This window comes from Manihot esculenta, chromosome 6, assembly GCF_001659605.2.
Source record: "Manihot esculenta cultivar AM560-2 chromosome 6, M.esculenta_v8, whole genome shotgun sequence".
NCBI lineage: Eukaryota > Viridiplantae > Streptophyta > Magnoliopsida > Malpighiales > Euphorbiaceae > Manihot > Manihot esculenta.
This window is the reverse complement of record NC_035166.2, coordinates 20,934,204-20,956,332: the sequence shown is the minus strand read 5'-3', so window position 1 is coordinate 20,956,332 and position 22,129 is coordinate 20,934,204. Positions and strand designations below refer to the sequence as shown.

The following is a 22,129-nucleotide window of genomic DNA, read 5'->3' as shown; positions in this document are numbered from 1 at the left end:
TGATTCACCATACAGTCAAAACACAATTAAGTAAATTTTTTTATAAAAAAAATATGAAATTCTATTTTTTAAATTTTAAATTCATAATTAATCGAATTCAAATAATATGTACGTATTGTAACATTTTTTGTATCAATCAATATTATTCGATACTAGAATATCGACAACTAATTTGCTTATTCTCAAAAATAACAAGTTGGTTTGGTGAAATAACTTGAATGCTATCATTTATCATGGTATATGATTTTTTGGGTAAATTATAATTTGACTCCTAAAATATCTAGAAAAATTATCTTGGACAACAACCTTTTCTTAATTAGTTACGCCTTCTATGTATCAAGCTGTAGCTGGTCTCAAATTTAGCTCCATACATCAATAGAAAAACAAAAATCTTTGAAACAGATTTTTTAATGCCAGTAATCTAATGTTTCATGTTCAAATTCAAACATTGATAGCTTCAGCCCAAAAAAAAATTACAATAAACGTGCGAAGCACATAGTATCAACAAAACCCAGTAGGGAGACGAAGCATTTCTATTTTCTAGCAATTGAGCACTCAAATATCAAACTACTTGCATGTAGCAACGAGGACTTTCCTCGGAGGCAAAGAAGGCCTCCGTCCATGGAGCAAAGCCAAGTTATCAAGGAAAAGAACATCACCCTTCTCCCACTCAAATTGGATGCTCTCTTCTTCAATGATTTCTTCACATCTCTTCACAAAATTTTCTGGTATTTCGGTTCCATCTGCCATCAATGCAGAGCTCTGTTCCTTTCCATGCATCCCAACTAGAGTGTTAAACCACATTCTCCTCCCTTTTCTTCCATCAAACACCTTTGTTAGCCAGCGAGGACCAATTATTGTCGTCGCCCCACCATTCGGCAGCCACTCCACATCCATTCCTAGAGCTTTAGCCCTGCATCCCATGCACAGAGAGAATTTTCAATTTCATCGTGATCCTATATATTCTTCAACATTCAGTAAATTCAATGCTCTGTATATGATTTTATATACCTCCTTTCTGCCTCTGCTTTGTCTGACGTCCCAAAAGCATCCTCCCAACCTCTGCCTCTCATGGAGGACTTGTCGTTTTTGCTTAGAGCTGTGAACCTGTACTTTAATCCCTTTCTATCGATTTCCTCCACTGCTTCTGGGAACTCCTCCAGCATCCTTTCAGTGACCTTGAAGCTTGGAACAAATGGCGTCTGCCCTCCTTCTGGCGGCGGTATCTCACAGAACAGAACTACTTTCTTGGGATATTCATTTATCTGCACATTGGTGAACATCAAATCGCAAGACATTGATGTCCCAGATTTAATAATTGGTTGCAAATTGAAAATTTTCTCTTACCAAAACCATTTCGTGGTGGTAGTATATGAACTGAGAGAGTGGTCCTTCGTTGGCAGTCCATACTCGCTTGTATATGTGAGTGCGAGGAGCAGGCCCTACGTATCGAATATCATCCCACCCAACTGCTTCAACTATATCATTGAAATCTTCAGCTTTCTTCACATCGAAACCTCGAAGAAGAACAGCACTGTTCTTGATGATCATTTGCTCAAACCAGTCCTTGTTCCTCTTAAGAGCCGACATAAGCGAATCTATGTCTCCTTTGTCAGGCTCTGGAGGTTGTAACACCAGTGGCATGGTCTCACCATCCACCACTTTCTGCCCCTGGCATTTTCCTTCTTTGAAGTCCTTGCAATGGAATCCCATTTCTGTTAATAACCCTTCTTCTTTTTTGTTTGTTTGAGTTCAGACCAGATGAGGGTTATATGTAGTTTGATAGATGTTACTTTACAGGAGTCAGAGATGCTTGGCTTTGGAAATTTGCACTTTTTAGGACGGCTTGAAGGTTCTTCATCTGTCATTTTGTGAGGGGCACGGCTTGACTTGACTCCATTAGGTATTCTGCTATTTTTTTTTTTTTTTTATAATTTATAGTATAGTCCATGAAATTTATCAAATTTATTTTTTTAAAAGTAAATAATTTAATCTTTAAATTTTATTTTGTTAACAAAATAATCATTTAGTTAATTTTACAATTAATCAATCATAAATTAATAAAATTAATTTAAATTAAAGGAATTAAATTGTCACAAATATTAAAATTATAAGAATTAAATTATTACAAATTATGAAAATTAAATAATTGTAAAAAATTAAATTATTATTGTCTAACAATAAATTCTATTATAAAATAAAATTTTAAAAATTAAATTATTTCTCATCTTATAAAAACTAAATTGTAAATTTTGTTAAGGCTCTAAAATTATATTATAAATTTTATTCCTCCTTTCGGGAATGTTGATCAAGCAAAAGAGATGTGGCCCGAATAATGGTCTATCGACAAGCATATATATGGTCTTATTCAATATATGTTACACAAAACATGCAAAATGAAAATTAAATAAAAAGTTTATTATAATTTAATCTATAAATTTTAACGTAATTAATAAATTAATTTAAATATTTTTAAAATTTAACACTTGAATTTTTATATTTTCGATTTGTCCAAAAATCAATCATTTCATCCATTTGAAATATTAGATCAAAGGCTGATATGTGGTCAGATATCTGAAAATACAATTTTTTTTTTTAAATAGTCTTTATTTCATCCATTTAAGTTATCAAGAATTAAAGTGTTTTAATTAATGATATTTGAAGGATAAAAATATTTAAAATTAATTGAATTTATAATTTAAAATGTAATTGATGTTATAATACTAATATTTTGAGGAATTGAAGTGTATTGTGTAATAATAAATGAGGTACTAAAATGCTTAACATTTATTGAATTTGTTCATTGGATTGAAGCATATTATATAATGATAATTGAAGGACTAAAATATTTAATAAAAATTATAATTTGGAGATAATAAAAATATTTCGATTCATATGAAAGGACTGATTTTTTAACGGACTTAAAATATAAGAATTTAAATATTTAATTTAAAAAATATGAAAATTTATTTATTAATTACGTAAAATTTAAAAATTAAAGTGTAATTTAGTCATAAAAAATGTAATATAATAAAGTTAATTTTTTATGATAATTGAATTTGTGGAATTATATGTAGCATGTATTGTAAAAGTAATAAGCTTCGAAGGGTTTTGATGCAATAAGTACATTGAAAGACTAATTATGTGATCTGAAGGAGGGGTTGAAAATAAAATTACTTTTATCTCTTAATAATAGTTTCGAGTTTGAATTATAAATATTAAATATTTTTAAAATTTAAAAGAATATGTTTTTAGTCAACATACTTAAATTATAGAATTAAATAATTAAATCTTAGTCGTTATGTATTTATGAATTATATAAGAGGGTAGATTTTATTTTTTACTCTTAAATAATTTGTATTTGCGACAAATGCATATAAATTTATAGAAAAAGGGAAACAAAAAAATCATACTGCCGTCCTTCCATAAGCACAATCTGTAGTACAAATAAGGTTGAAAGCATGAAGACGCCAGCTTATAGCGATAGTTCTGAAATTTTACTTATTTGGGAATCAAAGTTGGAAATTTTAGTTTACAAATAGAAGGTGTATTCTCTATTTTAAAAAATTTTTATAATTAAAAATATGATTAATCATATAATTTATAAATATATAAAAATTAAATATTAAAAAAACGCATGTCTAAAGTTTTATAATAAAAAGTAAATTACTTAAAATTTATGTGAAAAAACAACCTATCATTTGACCATAAATCATATGTAAATCATATATACATATAATAACTTATAACAAGTAATGACGGTTGAGATTGTGATGCGTGTACACCTGATTTGAAAATAACGAGTTATTTTTTTTTGATAGTCTTAAAGAAAAATTAACTTATAATATATTGACCTATAAGAGACCAACCCATAAGGGATTGAAAATCAAACCATTAGCATCTCAGGTCTCCCTGATATCCGGAATGAACAGAGCCACCTTTTCGGTGCTCATACCACATTCTATAGATAAATATAAATACCACCAATCCTAATGAAGGTCATGAAAATTGGGTACAACTTGACAAAACCAAAGCAAGTCAACCGAACTCTAGGCAATAATTGGTCCACTCTAACCCACTCTAAGGTATTTAATACGCATGTAGAAAGGCTGCTCAGCCACTTAACACATCTACTAAAGGATATAGGCTCAGCATGCATTGATCAGTCGTCTGCCAGTCACCTAACACACCTGCTAAAGGGTATGAACTCAATGGCTCAACATTGATTAGTTGTCTGCCAGCCACCTGATATATCCGCCATATCACGCCACCATCTAATATGATCGGACATAAAGTAGAAAATCGAAAAAAACAATCTGATGGGACATAAAATAGGAAATCGAAAAACAAACATCGAAAAAACTAACCTCGCCAGGAGATCCATCTCTTCCCTCTCTAAAAATCACAGAAAAATCCTTGAAATGAAACTCTTTGAAAAATTTCTTTTAAAAGCTTTATTATTTATTTTCTTTCATTTTTCTTTTTATGTTAATGAATATAAGAGATAACCATCAATTTGACTCGAGTATCGAAAAGTTTCTATCGAGGATATTCCGGTGGACCCTGACTGTTTCTTTGCATTTTATAGATCCCTTCCTCAAAATCAAACATGGAAAAATCTAATGGAAAAATCTAACGAAATCAATCATGAATCAATAATCAACTTATTGAATCGAATCATTTTTTAGGTATTCACATCCAAACACCGCACTGAATCTCAAATCATCGACATATATAAGCTAAAATTATAAAATGTTAGTATATATGTTTAACATTTCCAAGTGGAGTCATGCCTTTCCCATTACTTTAAGGTTTGTATCAGTTTTGTTAAGTCTCTTGCTTGTAGCCGATAAAAAAAAAAGCATGTAAATTAATACTACATCCATTTTATAATTTTTTTCGCTTTATTTTTTTATATTAAAAATATAATTTTTTATTAATTTTTTAAATTATATTTGACTTAAATATATTAAATTTTATTAAATATTAAAAGATATTGTGAGAAATTTTTTTAAAATGAGATAAAATTAAATAGGATTATAATAATTAATTTATATGTTATTATAATTTAAAAAATAAAATGTAAATAATAATTTTGAGATAATTGAAAATAAAAAATAAATAAAAATTATAAAACGAAGAGAGTAATTTAATAAAAACACCTCTAGGCTTACTAATCTCTCTCCTCCAATTAAAAGCTTATCTTTCAATTCTCTATTTATACATTACAGTACTACACACTTTCTTGGAAAACTTGCACAGAAAGAAAAGGTGTTCAATGCTCTCCTCATGCTCATTGCATAGGCAACATCTATCATCATTTATAATTCTCCATCTAATCAATCTTGTCTTCACTGCCAGCTTCCCTTATATTGCCAACCACATAGTGAAGCTATGTCTTAGTATTACACAGACCCACACCAACCTCCACCATGGCACTTTTTCCCCTTTGGTTTTGAGGATCTTCCAAGCACTTGCTATTATGTAGACTCCATGCGCTGTTAAAGGCCATTAATCATATCCTCCTCTCCCTCTTTTACTCTATAGGTTCAAATCTCCTTCCAGGTTCCTTCTGATCAGGCAACCTCCAGGTTCCTTCTCTCTAACAATCTCTCACTTGCGCAGTCCTTGGTACATTGTGCCTTCAATGTTAAGGTTCGATAATTTATTGACTACACTTTTGCCATTTAGCCATGGATCATATTAGAAAAACAAATTCCCTTTTCCCAAATGGTGAGAGAACATGCCTCTGAAAGGTCCCTTATTCCTAGTAAGTCTCTCCATGCCCAACTTGCTTCCACGGCTTGGTAATCCCTCAGAAACTCATTTGCTTCAATTTACTCTTTGCTACCCATTTAGCCCACAGAGAGGCCTTTGAAGTGAGTAGCTCCCAAATTTGTTTCCTCACTGCTGCCTGGTTCCTATAGAAGATTTATGATATTGAGAATTCTATGTATTTGTATTTCTGTATAGAATACATTTATATAGTATATACCAGTGGTTGAGTTTGATACAGATTATATGAATAACAAATATTATCTCAACCAACTATAAACCTTATCATAACTCTAAATCTTATCACAACTCTAACCTTATCATGACTCTAAACCTTATCACAACTCTAACCCTTATCACTAACTAAATACAAGATAAGTATACAGCTATAACTCAAGTTACAAATAGATAAAACTGTTATAGTTAGTCTTTATCTTTAATACGCCCCCGCAAGATTGAGGCGCCATCGGAGACTCCAATCTTGGTTCTAAAGTAACAAAACTGAGTTCTTCCCAAAGCCTTTGTAAGCACATCAGCAACTTGATCTTTTGAACTTATGTGAAGAACCCTTAACTGTCCAGCATTAATTTTCTCGCGAACAAAATGGTAATCCAGTGCAAGATGCTTCATCCTAGTATGATAGATTGGATTGGCGCAGAAGTAAGTCGCACCAAGATTATCTCAATGAAGGACTGGTGGTTGTGATATTGGTACTCCCAAATCTTGTAATAAACTTTGAACCCAAAATACCTTTGCTGCAGCATTGGCTAAGGCTTTGTACTCAGCCTCTGTAGAAGATCGGGAGACAGTCTTTTGGCGACTAGATTTCCAGGATATAATATTAGAACCAAGATATAGAACATAAGCTGTTGTAGACCGCCCATTATCAAGGACACCACCCCAATCAGAATCAGAGAAGGCAGACAGAGTATGAGTGGAATTTCGATTGAGAAATAAGCCATAATGTATGGTTCCTTTAAGATATCACAAAACACGTTTCAGTGCTTGAAGATGAGTTTGCGTCGGTGCATGCATAAATTGTGACAGCCAATTCACTGCAAAAGAAACATCAGGACGCGTAATTGCCAAATATTGAAGAGATCCAACAATTTGGCGATATACGGTGGAATCAGTCGAACTAGAACCATCATTTAAGATGAGCTTGTCTCCTGTAGACATAGGAGTATTCACCTCTTTAGCTCCAGCCATATCAAATCGGTCTAACAAATCAGCAATATGTCGATGTTGCGAAAGAAATAATCCTGCAGCTGTAGAAATCACTTCAACCCCAAAAAATGATTTAATATTCCCAAATCTTTGACAGAGAACTGAGCAGATAGCTTCTGTACACAGGTATGCAGAAAATGATTGTTATTACCTGTAAGTACAATATCGTCAACATATACTAGAAAATATGCAATAATCCCATTGGAGGAAAAAATAAACAAGGACGCATCAGCATTTGATTTGCGAAAACCAAGTTTGAGCAAAAAAGAAGTAAGTTCAAGATACCAAGCTCGTGGAGCCTGTTTCAAACCATAAAGAGACTTCTTCAGTTTGCAAACATAATCAGGAAACTCAGGTTGCACATATCCTGGAGGTTGCTGCATGTAGACATCTTCATAAAGTGTGCCATGTAAAAAGGCATTATTTACATCCAATTGCCTTAACTGCCATCCTTTAGAAATTGCAAGAGTAAGAACTACCCGAATTGTAACCGGTTTTGTAACCGGACTAAATGTCTCAAAATAATCACGCCCAGGTTCCTGAAGAAATCCTTTGGCAACCAAACGTGCCTTGTACTTATCAATAGTACCATCCGGTTTACGCTTAATCCGAAACACCCATTTGCAACTAATAAGATGATGTTTGTCTCTCGGAACCAGCTCCCAGGTTTTATTTTTCAAAAGAGCATTGTACTCTGAATCCATCGCCTGCCGCCAAAGTGAACTGGCCAGAGCTTGTTTCACTGTTCTTGGCTCGAGTGTATCCGGTAAAGGATATTTAGTTGTAAGATTAACAAAAGAAGAATTAAAATACTTTGAGTTAGGCTTCCTTTGTCGCTGCTGCCGTTGTACAGGAGCTAGAACTGAGTCTTGTGAAACAATCGGTAGTGGCAAATCTAAAGCAGTAGTAGAAGATTCAGTCATCAAAGGGTCAACTTGTTGAGTCTCAGTACTAATTAATGGCATGGTAGATTGATCAGATTCTGCTGATAATGCTGTAATAGATTCGGAACCAGTACTTGAAACCAACAAATCAGAATCACTTGGAATAGAAATTGCCAATGGAACCGAAGCAACTGCAGTTGGTGCAACAGGTGATGGATTTGGTTGTTGTGCCGAACCTGTACAAGAAGCATCTCGAAAATAATCTGTAAATTGATGAGAACTAGTGCAAGTTTCAGATGGAAAAATATGCTCAACAAATTGAACATGACGAGACAAATATAAACGATTAGCCTTTGGATCGTAACATTTGTATGCAGATTGAGTTGGAGAATATCCAAGAAAAATACAAAGCAATGAACGACACTGAAGTTTAGAATTATTATATGGCCTTAGCCATGGAAAACAAAGGCAACCAAAAGATTTCAATCTCTTAAAACTATGAGGCATACCAAACAATCTAGAGAAAGGTGTTTGAAACGAAATAGCGGACGAAGGCAACCGATTGAGCAAATAAACAGCAGCCTGAAAAGCATGAGACCAATAATTAGAAGGTAAAGACGAAAATTGTAATATAGCAAGACCTGTTTCAACTATTGAGCGATGACGACGTTCAGCAGTACCATTATGCTCTGGCGTATGTGGAGGTGTTGTATAATGTGAAATACCACAAGACAAAAAATGATTCTTAAGCTTTTGATACTCCCCACCATTATCAGTGAACACAGAAACAATTCTAGTGTGAAAATAATTTTCAACCAATTTCTGAAAGTGGATAAACAAATCATGAGTATCAGATTTCTGCTTCATGGGATATAGCCAAACATACTTAGAATAGTGATCAATAAATGTAACGTAATATGCATAGCCATCAATAGATTTTTGTGTAGGACCCCAAACATCGGAATAAACAAGTTGCAAAGGCTTATTACTAACAAGAGAATTCTCAGAAAACGGTAATTTATGACTCTTGCTCATAGAGCAGGAAGTACAATGAAAACTAGAAACATATTTAGACATAGACTGAAGACCAATATTTCGAAGTACTAACAAAAGGACTTTATTGTTGGGATGACCAAGCTTGTGATGCCATTCAGAAAGCAAAGACAGACACCGAGTAGTAACATTCAGCTGAGAACGTTGAGAATTAACTCTGGAAAAACTTGCACAGTAGATATCATCAATGTTCTCTCCCCGTAGGAGAGACGCCCCCGTGTACAGATCCTTCACAACAAAATAAGATGGAAAAAATTCCACAGAAACATGATTAGTGCTACACAACTTAGCAATTGAGACCAAATTCTTGCGCAGATTAGGCACGCATAACACATTAGGCAATGATAAATTCTTAGAGTAAGTAGGAATTTGCACAAAACCAGTATGTGATACAGCAAGCGTTTTACCATCACCAAGTTGTACTTCCTCAGGACCTCCATAGTCAGAATAGCTTTGCAAAGAAGCTGGATTCGACACAACATGATGAGAAGCTCCGCTATCAAACAACCATTATTGTGGAGAAGAAGCAGCCATAGAAGAAGTAACATTAACTGCAGGTATCGGTGCTGAAGAATGCGAGGTATCAGTCTTCAAAGACATATTATTCTCCTTAAGAAAGCGAGCCAATTTGCGACATTCAGCAGTAGTATGCCCAGTATATTCACAAAATTGACATACCACATCAGGTCGATAAGAACCTCGACCTCGACCACCAGAGTAAGAACCACGACCACCATGTCGATTTCCAGAATAATTGGAGTTTTGTGGAGATCGATTATAATTGCCATTCTGATTGTGTGAACGCCCTCCAGAACGTTGAGTGTAATTGACAGTAGCAATCACTTGTGACATAGCTGAAACAGTTGTGGAATCTTTTTCTTGTAGGGATCGTTCATGATCAGTAAGTTTTTCAAAGAGATCAGAAAAGGTTATTGGGGTTTCACGAACTTTTAACGCAGCAACTATGGGACTGTAATCATCTCCCAATCGCGTGATAATATAAACAATTAAGTCATCATCACTCACCGGATTCTGGGTAAGAGCAAGCTCATCTGCAATAGCCCTCATCTCATTGAGAAAAATAGCAATCGGTTTGGTTCCCTTAGAGTTCTGTGCTAATTTAGTTTTTAAGGACAGAATTCTAGAACGAGAAACATTAGCAAAACTCTGGTGAAGCCGATCCCATGCTTCTTTGGCAGTATTGGCTGAAGAAATCAAGGGTTGAATAGTATCGGAACAACTTCCTAAAAGAGCACTGATCAAAATTTGATCTTGTCGAAACCATAAGGCGAAAGCTGGGTTGGCTGTTTTGTCTTTTTCAGAAATAAATTGTGATGGTGCAACCCGTGAACCATCAATAAAATCAAGTAAATCAAGACCAATTAAGGTTGATTGGATCTGTTTTCTCCAAACAGAAAAATTCTCCGGAGTAAGTTTAATTGGAAAATGCGTTGGAGCATTTAATTGAATGACGGTATTGGATGACGAAGCCATTAATTAAAAGAAAATTGGATCAGAAAACTCGTGAGAGCAGATTGCGGCTCTGATACCATATAGAAGATTTATGATATTGAGAATTCTATGTATTTGTATTTCTGTATAGAATACATTTATATAGTATATACCAGTGGTTGAGTTTGATACAGATTATATGAATAACAAATATTATCTCAACCAACTATAAACCTTATCATAACTCTAAATCTTATCACAACTCTAACCTTATCATGACTCTAAACCTTATCACAACTCTAACCCTTATCACTAACTAAATACAAGATAAGTATACAGCTATAACTCAAGTTACAAATAGATAAAACTGTTATAGTTAGTCTTTATCTTTAATAGTTCCATGGCACAATTTCTTTGATTCCTAGACCTCCTTCACTTTTGGGTTTGCAAACCTTGAGCCAAGCAACAACTCCTTTCTTTCCCCTCTGATGTTCTCATCCATAAAAAGTTTCTACATCTTCTATTTACTTCTTTTACAATAGACTTGGAGAGAATAAAATTGCTACACCAATATATATACATACTTCTAAGTACCGAGTTTAGTAGTTGCAATCTACCTGCATATGACAGATGTTTGGCCATCCAGTTTGTCATCCTAGCAGTGATTTTATCAATTAAATAGACAGTGATTCTTTTTCACAGCTGTGGACACTAAAGGCATTCCCAAGTAAATGACTGGCAACGCTCCTTCCTTGAAGTTGAGGACCTATATAATTTGCTCTTTTATCAGTCCTAGCACTCTAGCAAAGTATATGCGGCTTTTATTGTCATTCTCCTGCAAACTTGAGACTCTAGCAAAATGCTTCAAAGCATCACCTAACTCAATTGTAAAATTTTTATTACTGTAGCAAAAAAAGAACCGAAATAGTCCGGCTTGAACCCACTTTCTACTTGATTCATTGTGTTAACTATTATATATAATTTGGAATTGCCGTCAAAAAAATTACGTGGGACGTGGGACGTGGTACAAGCAAGCAGCTGATTTTTACACTGTCGCACTCTCCTGTTACAATCCTCATTGCAATTGAACTCTCATCGGAATTGCCTTAATTGTCCCAATTTTCTAATGTAAGACGCGGTACAAGCAAACAGCTCTAAGTAAGCAGCTGATTCTTACACTCTCTTGCGACGTTCTTGTACTGAACTCTGACGTCGCAACTGAACTCTCCTGCAATGTCCTTGTTGCAACTGAGCTCTAAGCAAGTAGCTGATTCTTACACTCTCTTGCGACGTTCTCGTTGCAACTGAATCGAATACGATTGTTAAGACGTCGCAAATTTATCGAATACAATTGCTAATTAGGACCGGACCCTTGGGTACTGTGGTTCGCTAGTGCCTCGACGGCTCTATCTCGTCTCTTACGGGTAGCCATTTTCTCGCAGGTCCAGTAACTCCCAATTAAAACAGTTCGACTCAAATTGGTCCAAATAACTTTTGGATCCATTTTCTACTTAATCTAAAATGGTTAATCTAAATTATTTAATAATTTTGTATTAATTATTATATATAATTCAGAATTACCATAATTTTTGAACGTCAGAACGGCGATACAAATAAGCAACTGATTCTTACAGGAACATATCATCAACAAATCATAGGTGGTTGAGTTTGATTTCTCTGCACTACTTATGGTATGTGAACCTGTCGCTCAGTTTAACATATAAGTATCTTGTTAAGTACTCCAAACAAGATAAAGGACATATGGTCCCTTTGTTTGAGACCTTTCCTTCCAGGGAAGAAACCCACTACAGATCCATTGACGATCGTATTAAAAAATTATTTTTTAAATTTTATTATAATTATAGTTAAATACTTAAATTAATTTTAATAAAAACTACTTGTCATATATGCACATGGTTAAAATGTATTTTGTTGTTTAAAATTTTTAAAAAATACTATAATTATAAAAAAAATATAAAATTTTAAATTTTTATGTACTTATATTGATACTATGAGATTATCCAATAATTTCTTTTTATATTATTTTAGAGAAAAATTCATCCATACAAACATTATAATTGCATCATTAACATAATAAAATTCAGAAATTACTTTATTAGTTTATTTCAAATAAAATTGAAATATAGAAAGTTTATGTAACAGGAAATGGTAGATTATCCTAAAAACATAAACATAAGGAAAGAGTCAACGATTTTGATGGCACATGACGCCCATCTGAAAAACAAAAGCAGGCCTTCTTTAAAGCGCCTGCACGCTGTTGCTTTGCTCATGATGACCCAGTACCCAATGATAAAAAAAAAAAAAAAAAAAAAAAAATCTAGCCAAGTATTTTATAATTGTATTAATATTTTTAATCATACTTTTTTTTAATAGGATATGCGAAGGACACTTAAATTTAAAATTATATATTTTTAATTGTTGGGTTAGAAAAATATATATTACACAGAATAATAATTAATTACTCTAATTATATTATAATTATTAAATTATTTATTAATATAAATTTAATTAAAAATTAAATTAATAAAATTACATAATTATTAGGCAACATTAACTAGTCGTACAATTAGTTTTACCTTAATTTTATAAAAATATACTTTTTTTAATTTATTTTAAAATATAGACTTATTTTATTTTAATTATTAACATTCTAGAATTAGTTTACAAGGCTCTAGTAAGGGTTGAAATGATTTGCGGGCGGCTCAATTGAAGGGAGGAGCTTTGCATAGTTCTGACGATGGGACCTCAGTGTTATCATCACTTTTGCCGGTGATCGGACCATCCACATGCTAAAAAAGATTGAAAACATTGAGAGAGCAAATATTTTATCACCTCTTGGAAAATGGTGTTTGTTAGTTTAAAGCTTGGATATCTAGTGCCACATGGTGTTTTTCCTTTTTTTATATGGGTTTTGGATTCCCAAGTATCCAAAAGGAGGATTCTTGGTGTGTTTTTTGTCTTGTTTTCAAGTTTAATGATGGTTTGCTTAGCAGATTTCTACTCCAGCGACCATGTCTGGTTGCTTGTTTCCATTCTTTAGGTTTCTTAGAGTGAGAAGCAGGTTGATTGTTATTGGTTTCTTCTGATTTTATTTTTTAGGAAATTCTTGCTTGTACCGGTTTATATAAATTCAAGAAAGTGAAATTATGAAAATTTATTTACTTATTTATATTAAATTTAAATAAGTTTTTTTTTAATTTTTTTTTGCACTGAGCTATTATTTGACTATTTGAAATTTGTATTTGAATTCTCTTATTTATTACATTTTGTCATATGAGTCTTAGAAACAATATGCAAAAATACATGGTAAAAAAGTTGATGTTTAATCAAATAAAAAATAATTTTTTATTAGAAAAAAGACACAAATCTAGCCTAAGTAGTAAGTAACTCAAAATCTAATTTATTTTCTATATTTAAATGGGAAAATAAATGACATAGGACTATATGGATATGGATAGGAGATATTTTCATTGATTTTTTTTAATCAATAGATATGATTTATTAAAGAAGGACAACCCAAAGCTGCCAACAAAGAGATCAAATACATAGTCTTTTTAGGGCCCAAAGAAAAAAAAAATACATGAAAAGTCCAATGACAAAAACTCTATTCATGTCATAGAAGGATGTGATTCTTACCCGGTGGCTTCAATTTTCAGCATCGCAACTCCTCCAGCAAGATCTAATTGCCTAAATACTATCAACACTGTTGGTGATGAAAATATCTCCTCTCTATTGTAGCCAAAACAACCATAAACAAATAAAATAAAGTACAAGGGATGAAGAGACAGCCAGAAAATTCAAGTTAACCACCACTGCTAAAAAGAGAGCTTTAATCTAAACGAAACAGATCTCATGTAATTAAGAATCAACGAGAAAACGTCGTCGTTAAGATTTAAAAAACCATTCACAACTGTGAGGACATCTCTCATCGTATTTAGAGAGCCAACCGCTCAAAAAACTTGACGAAAGTAGTGATGGTACGATTTTTAGTGATTAAGCACTTACTGAGCAAAGTTCAACGAATCAACTCTGAGCCACCCATCCAAAAAAGAAAAAGGATTTTTCGGAGCAAGTTGAAATTCTACCTGTAAACCACACAAAAACACTATGTATTATGAAAATATTTCTCTTTCAAGTCTATTGCACAGAAATAATAATAAAAAAAATTTAAAAAAAAACTTTAAAAAAAATTAAAAGAAAAACATACCTAATCCGAGAGTGGAACAAAAAAAAACCTTCACACTAAGTCAAGTCGAGGAAGAGGAGCTCATCTTGCATGGAAGGGACAGGAGAAGTCGACGAATTCCACGGCAGCAGCAGAGGCTTAGCTTCAAAGAAGAAAAAAGACATAAGAAAAGAAAGCTTCTCTTTATAAGAAACTAGAGAGAGATGTTGATATTTTCATTAATTACATAGTCTTTTTTTTATTTAAAGATATAAATTAAATGCAGTCGTTAAGGGCACAAAAACACATTGCATTTTCACTATACTCCAAACTAGCGTGCTATTTATTATTATAAATGACATCCCAACCACACCACATAATCCAAAACTGCAAATAATACCAGAGGAAAAAGCTCTTTCCTCAAAAAGAATCCCAAAAGCAATTTTCCTTTTTAACTCCAAGTAGGACTATCAGTCTATCACTATGTTACGACCACAGCTCGTGTCGGTAGAGAAACTGTTCACGCCCCCAAAATAAATCCCATGGCCTCACTCTCTGCTTCTTCTTCTTCCTCTTCTCTGCTAACACTTCTCTCCCTGGCCAGAGTCTCAGGCTTCATTGTTGCAGCTCTTGTCATCTCTTGGGCTCTTCTTTTCAACTCCAGTTTTCTCCCTCATTCTTCTTCTCATGAAGGCCTTATTTATGCCGTATCTACTGATACCCAGAAATATTTGCAACTCTTCAACCTCAGTTCTTGATGATTTTATTTTTCTTTCTTTATTTTTCAGGTTCTCCATCCGTTGCTAATGGTGATTGGCTTTATTCTCATTAGTGGAGAAGGTATTGATGAAGATATTACCCTAGTTACTATCAATTAGTAGAACCAAAGCTTACTATTGCCTCTTTAATTGAGAACTGGACTTTGATTTTTGATTTATTTTGCAGCGATTTTGGTGCACAGATGGTTGCCTGGATCTAGGAGTTTGAAGAAATCAGTACATTTGTGTCTTCAAGGAGTGGCTTTGGCTTCTGGGATTTTTGGTATCTGGACAAAGTTTCAAGGCAGAGATGGGATTGTGGCTAATTTCTTCAGTTTGCATTCTTGGATGGGTTTAATATGCATTTGCTTGTTTGGAGCTCAGGTTTTCCTCATTCCTTCATTCTTCTATGCTCTCATTTCCCTTTCGGTAAAACTACTATTTAGTCCCTATAACATAGTTAACTTTATCAATTAGTCTGTATATTTTAAAAAATATATTAAAATGTTAAAAAGATTTTAAAAATTTATTAATTAATTATTCTGATAATTTAAATTATTAAATATTATAAAAAAAGTCTAAAACATATATTCAGTCTAAGATGATTAATTAGTAATTTTTTCACAAAATTAATGAATTTTTTAAATAAAAAGATAAATTGATGAGTTTAATCATACCAATTTTTTTTTTACTAATTACTCCTCCAAATTCACAATCCTTTTCTATTCTCTCACCTAATGAGATGTTACCACTGTCAAGATGACCCCATTCTCATAAAGTTTCTCTTAATGATAATAAGAAGCAATTGAGCTTTCATAATTCTTTCAATTATGTTATCTTCATTCAAGTGATGACAAGACACAGATTATTTCAACAATTACACATTTTCTGATGGTTTTTGAAACACCAAGCATATAGTGGGTCCATTCTTTAATCAATTATCAAGTATGGGGGACAAGAATTTTTTATTTTTGCTGATTTGAATGCAGTGGTTGATGGGTTTCTTGAGCTTTTGGCAGCGAGGGGAGATGAGAGCAGTGAGAGTAAAAGTGTTGCCTTGGCACATATTTGTTGGTCTCTACACATATGGATTGGCAGTGGCAACAGCAGAGACTGGGCTATTAGAAAAGCTCACTTTCTTGCAAACAAATAGGAATGTATCAAAAAGATGTCCAGAATCCATGATTGTTAATTGCTTAGGACTTAGCTTGGCTTTGCTCAGTGGGATGGTTATATTTGCTGCAGTTTCTCCCAAGAGCCAAAGCCTTCGTACTAAATTATTGTTCACCGAGTCATCAACTAAGCCAGAATGATTACATTATTTTTCAATGATGATATTTGGTATCTCCAAGTATTTGGTATATATAATTTTTATATAATATTAGATAAAATAGATTGAATTTCATTTCGACTTGAATTTTCTGAGATGTAGAGAAAAATAGAGTTTTGTGTAAACTGTATTTTAGGGTAATCCCGTATTTTCTTTATTTAATTTTTTTGTTTTTTGGTGACACATAATCATCACTATGCTACAGTAATGCAGTACTGTCTTTGTCATGCAAACCGTAGATCTGTACGTACGAATGTACCCGCTTATCTCTTCTTGTTGTGGCTATTTAATTTCCCTTCGGCACGTATACTGGTAAGACCATGTCGTAATCGAGTCTGCTCTCCTATTCTCTGTCATATTATAGGTATTAGACTCTCTGCTGATGGATTATAGGTATTAGACTCTCTGCTGATGGGTCGGTCTACTCAGCGAATATTAATTGCAATTGTCATGCAAACCGCAGACCTGTACGTACGAATGTATCTGCTTACCCTTTCTTGTTGTGGTTATTTAATTTTCCTTCGGCACGTAAACTGGTAAGACCATGTCGTAATCGAGCATGCTCTCCTATTCTTTGTCATATTATAGGTATTAGACTCTCTGTTGATAGATTATAGGTATTAGACTCTCTGCTGATGGGTCGGCCTACTGAGCGAGTATTAATTGCAATTTTGAAATTAAATACACAAATACACTTCAATTCATATTGTTTTTACACAACGGTAATTTTGTTGATTTCAAAAAAAAAAATAGAATGGTAATTTTGTTTTTACTTTATTATTGAATTGATTTTTATAAATAAATGGTTATTGTAATTTTATATTTAATTAAAAATAAAATTAATTTAGTAAAATATAAACGATCATTTTTATTTATAAATTATAATCAATCGATGCGATGCGACCGTGAAAAATAAATTAAAAAAATATCATTGAAAAGGTAATGACATTAGGGCCCATTAATTTCAAGGAAAAAATATATATTAATTTTTTTTAACATTTAAAGCATTTTAAAAAAAAATCAATTAATGAATAAAAATAGTTTTTTAGTCGAATAAAATAAAGTGAAAAAGTTTTTTTTTATATATTTTAATAATTTTATGAAAATTCTTATACTTTTCTATATATATTTTATTAACTCTATCCTGTTAATGTTGCAATTAGATAATGAAAGTAGATTAAATTTTAAAAAGATATTTCCGTTTGCAAATTATTTTTTATATATAATTTTTTTTTCGCTTAAATTGTTTTTATATATAAATTGTTCTTCCAAAGTATATGAAATATCAATATTGAATAATAGTCTTTTTATCCTATAATTTTTATTAATATTTTTTAATTATCTTAAAATTATTGTCAGCTTTTTATATTATAATAATATTTAAATTAATTATTATAATAATATTTTATTTTTAAAATATTTCTAAATATTTAATAAAATTTAATATTTTTAAAATGTGTATAATTAAAACGTTAATAAAAAAAGTTATATTTCTTAATATATATATAAAAAAATAAAATGGATAAAAATTATAAAATAAAAAGTATATAATTAAAAAAAATATCATGACATTGGCTATTTTTAAAATTTTTTATTTTTTTTAATAATATAAATATTTTACATGGCCATAAGGTATAATATGCAAATAACAAAAAGATTAGTCTAAATACCAAAAACTCTAAGAAGACAAATCAACCCAATCACCAACCCGACACAAACCTATAATCTCAGCTCAAAATCAACTTTCAATCCATAAGATACAACCCTAAAATCCAACTTAAAACTCAAGTATTGACTATAGCTGATCTAGTACATTAACCAAGAATACAAATCCACTGTAAGAGAAGTGACAATACGGAATAGGGGAAAAACCGATCAAACGGCAGGAAATTAAATTTGGCACTACTACCTCTAGGGAAAAGCAGTAGGGACTAAGATCCAAACTTACATGCAAATATTGAAATTGAAATCTCATAAAATAAAATGACTCTGAGCAAAGAACAATCTCTCGGAAAGGAAGGAAGCGAAGCAAATTCTGCTAATCAACAGCTTAAGAAAATATATTTACTAGAAGTAACGGTGCGATTTCGGAAAGTGAACACCGCACAACAGAGATCCTTCCATGAGGAGCAGAACAGAACCATCAACTCTCAAGACGATAATAGCAATAGGTTTGAAAAAGTGCACCGTCGTGGTCAAAGAATAGAGGCTGCAAAAAAAAAAACAAAATAAAAATAAATCAAAATACATTCATCGCCTTTAGAAAAAAATCAATAACGATTATTAATCTCTTACTTAAAAATAGAAAAAAATTAGGAAAAATTTAAAAATAAAATAAAAAACAAAAACAACAACTAATAAAATAAAATAAAAAAATCAAGATGAAAAAAAAACCTCTAACATTAGATCACTGCTTCGGCTATAGACTTGAACAATTCATCTATCAATTCTCCTTTTATCAATGACAGGTAAAACCTTCGCTTTTATTTTTTCTCTGTTTGCGAAGTACCCAGAGCATTGAAAGAGGTAATTACTTTTAGGTTAAATACAATATAAACTCAAAAGATCTTCTAAATTTGCAAGTTTCAAATTTGTTTAGATTCCGTCCTTTTATACCTTTTCTTTTTCCAGTAAAACTCAATATAAAGTAAAATATAAGATAAAATAGATAATCAATATAAAATAAAATAGATAAAAATTATAAAATTCATTAATAATCATGTGTACGTCTTCTTATAAAGCATGTAATTTTTAAAATATAATTATTTTGAAATTAAGTTATTGAATTTGAGACTCTTAAAATTTAATTAAAATGTATTTTATTATTAGATTAGGTGCGTGAATATAAATATAAAGTACTTTTAACAAGTTTTAATTGAATTAAAAAAGTCTAAATTGGTAACGTTTTTATTTAAACTATAATAATTTTATTTAAAATAATTTATATAAACCAGACAACGGCACCGGGGGGGTCAACGAGAAGCAGAAACGCCGCGTATTGGCTGCGACCTGTGGCCGCTCAAAAGAAAGTCGCCTCCGCCTCTTCCGAAGATAGTGAAAATCTAGAATGGCTGCTCCCGTAGTTGGGTTTCCGGTGATCGTAGCGTTGGTTAGGGTAATTGGAGTGGCGGTCTCAGCTTTGGTTCTAACCTGGGCTTTCCACTTCAGAGGTGGTCTATCTCTCTTCTCTCGCGACAAAGATCTCATCTTCAATGTAATCTTCCCTCTCTGCTTTATTCAAACCAACTTCTATTGATTATCATTCAATCAAGATCGTGTTGTTGGATTGTTTGCCATTAAGATTGAATTATTCGCTTCCAGTGGACTCATTTTGGCTTCTTCCGCTTAGGTTCATCCCGTACTGCTGGTAATCGGTCTCATCCTCTTGAATGGTGAAGGTAGTCATTCTTTGCTGAGCATTTCTAGGGAAATTTGAGGATGTTGCTGATGTGATTACCGATTATTACTGAGAACTTTTTTCGTATCTGTGATCATTATAGATCCAGATTTTCCAAGATAAAATTTTCTAAGCTAAATATGGATGCGATTCCTTTTTGTTATATACTTTTCTTAACGAGTTTCACTTCCCGGTTGTTCATTTTGAGGCTGATTTCTGTTCAAATTGCACAACTCTTCAAATTTTAACTGTGCGAAGTTGGTATTTCCCAATAATATTATGGTTATTTTAAAATTGTTTGAAGCATATTCAGTGTCTCAAATTGACAGGATGTTAGGTCATAAGGAATTTCAAGTTGGCTTTTGTAGGGATTTCTGCCACTGATTGTTGATGAATAACTAGTCTAAGAAATTTAATTTGAATAGTTCATTTTACTTGATGCAGCTATGCTAGCATACAGGACACTCTCTGGGACTAAAAGCTTCAGGAAGGCTGTACATCTAACAATACAATCTCTAGCATTTGGTTTGAGTGCTATAGGGGTATGGGCTGCTTATAAGTTCCACAATGAGAAGGGCATTGACAATTTCTACAGTTTGCATTCTTGGCTGGGTCTTGCTTGTTTATTCCTTTTTGCCATCCAGGTTTGTTTACTCATCTCCTTTTTGCAATCGCAACATATCTATTTGCCCTTTAAATCACTCATATCCTCATATGAGATTTTTCAAACTTCTACACCCTGCTAGTGCATGTTATGAATGCTGTGACTTGTTTGGCTCAAGTAGGTCTTGTAGGTGACATTGACCAAAATTATTGGTTATTTCACGCCTGGAATCATCCTATAATATTTTAGGATGGATTGCTAACCCCTTTGTTTGGAATCAAAGTTTCACAAGAATAGAATTCAATTCAATTCATTTATTTTCTATTAAATTTCTTGTTTGGAATAAAAAAATACATTTATTTTTTAACCGGAAAAATTTTCATTTTTAAAGAAAGTGAAGTCATGCATGATTTATTAGAATTCATTTGAATTATTATTATTTTTTTTTGCAAATGAATCATGCCAAATGGAGGCTAAATGTTTGAACTGCACATTGTCTACATGGACCAGTGATGTGTGCCATGCAGATTGCTGGTGCTGGATTTGTTTGTGCTGTGCTTGCCAATTTGTATGCGTAGCTTGACTTGGATGTGTTTCTAAGATATGGTTATTCTTGCTGTATCATTGACCCTTTTGACGTCAATTGATTTATTTTCTTGTGTTTTCTTGTTTATCCTTGATCAGTGGGTTGCTGGCTTTTCAACATTTTGGTATCCTGGTGGTTCTGTAAGCAGCAGAGCTGCTCTGCTTCCCTGGCATGTATTCTTTGGGATTTATATATATGCACTTGCAGTTGGCACTGCATGTACAGGAATTCTGGAGAAAGCCACATTCTTACAAACCAACCATGTAATATCTCGGTATTCGACTGAGGCATTGTTGTTGAACTTGTCGGGTGTGTTAATTGTTGGTCTTGGAGGTTGTGTAATTCTTGCAGTTACATCCATGAACGGCAAAGGGGATTCCTATAGACCACTAGAGTATGCAATGCATCATCCATCTGTGTAATCAATTGAATGGTGGTGGTGTTCTTGCAAAGTGTATTCTGTGTGTTTGAAGGCAACATCATCTGCTGAAGCTGTGTGCAAATGATCTTGCAATCGCAGTGGTCAGTTGGAGCTGAATTTTCATTAGTTGCTTGGACTCGAAAAGATGGTTCCTGTTATGAGCTGAAATTTTCAACAAATAGGCTAATGGGATTCATCATTATGGTTTACAAATTTGAAAGTTCTATAGTGAGAAAATTACCGGATCAGTACTTCACTTGCTTTATTCTTCTTTTTCTTCTTATTCTAAACGAATGGCTTCGTTGTGGTCATAAGAGAAACGAATGGGCTAAACTAATCAGTGATCTTATTTCAAATTATTCAGTTCTACCAAACTAATCAAACAATAATGGAGATTTTCTTCCCGATGAACATAATAGGCATAGGACAACTTCACTAATAAAATGGATTCCCTAG

At 32.6% G+C, this 22,129-nt stretch overlaps 4 protein-coding genes and 1 long non-coding RNA gene across 6 annotated transcripts; 2 read left to right on the top strand and 3 right to left on the bottom strand.

The window, feature by feature from the left end:
- Window positions 1-323: 323 nt before the first annotated feature.
- On the bottom strand, window positions 324-1,900 carry LOC110618237 (clavaminate synthase-like protein At3g21360). Its single transcript, XM_021761367.2, has 3 exons — window positions 1,348-1,900; window positions 1,012-1,265; window positions 324-913 (listed from the first exon to the last, which is right to left on the bottom strand). The coding sequence occupies exons 1-3, from the start codon at window positions 1,711-1,713 to the stop codon at window positions 568-570; spliced, it is 966 nt and encodes a 321-aa protein (XP_021617059.1). The 5' UTR covers window positions 1,714-1,900; the 3' UTR covers window positions 324-567.
- A 4,556-nt stretch (window positions 1,901-6,456) lies between these two features.
- Window positions 6,457-6,984, bottom strand: LOC122723872 (uncharacterized mitochondrial protein AtMg00810-like). Its single transcript, XM_043957771.1, has 2 exons — window positions 6,852-6,984; window positions 6,457-6,749 (listed from the first exon to the last, which is right to left on the bottom strand). The coding sequence occupies exons 1-2, from the start codon at window positions 6,982-6,984 to the stop codon at window positions 6,457-6,459; spliced, it is 426 nt and encodes a 141-aa protein (XP_043813706.1).
- A 6,906-nt stretch (window positions 6,985-13,890) lies between these two features.
- On the bottom strand, window positions 13,891-14,946 carry LOC110618035. 2 transcript variants are annotated; one of them, XR_006350956.1, is made up of 4 exons: window positions 14,620-14,946; window positions 14,418-14,497; window positions 14,049-14,141; window positions 13,891-13,934 (listed from the first exon to the last, which is right to left on the bottom strand). It is a non-coding gene; the product is annotated as an uncharacterized LOC110618035 (long non-coding RNA). The 2 variants fall into 2 exon arrangements; XR_002488457.2 differs by having other exon boundaries at window positions 13,891-14,141.
- A 23-nt stretch (window positions 14,947-14,969) lies between these two features.
- LOC110618033 (probable transmembrane ascorbate ferrireductase 4) lies at window positions 14,970-16,686 on the top strand. Its single transcript, XM_021761044.2, has 4 exons — window positions 14,970-15,284; window positions 15,366-15,417; window positions 15,523-15,719; window positions 16,325-16,686. The coding sequence occupies exons 1-4, from the start codon at window positions 15,120-15,122 to the stop codon at window positions 16,646-16,648; spliced, it is 738 nt and encodes a 245-aa protein (XP_021616736.1). The 5' UTR covers window positions 14,970-15,119; the 3' UTR covers window positions 16,649-16,686.
- A 2,931-nt stretch (window positions 16,687-19,617) lies between these two features.
- On the top strand, window positions 19,618-21,929 carry LOC110618034 (transmembrane ascorbate ferrireductase 2). The gene is made up of 4 exons (XM_021761045.2): window positions 19,618-19,879; window positions 20,015-20,063; window positions 20,507-20,706; window positions 21,351-21,929. Exons 1-4 carry the CDS (start codon window positions 19,733-19,735, stop codon window positions 21,672-21,674), a joined length of 720 nt encoding a protein of 239 aa, XP_021616737.1. The 5' UTR covers window positions 19,618-19,732; the 3' UTR covers window positions 21,675-21,929.
- Window positions 21,930-22,129: the final 200 nt, after the last annotated feature.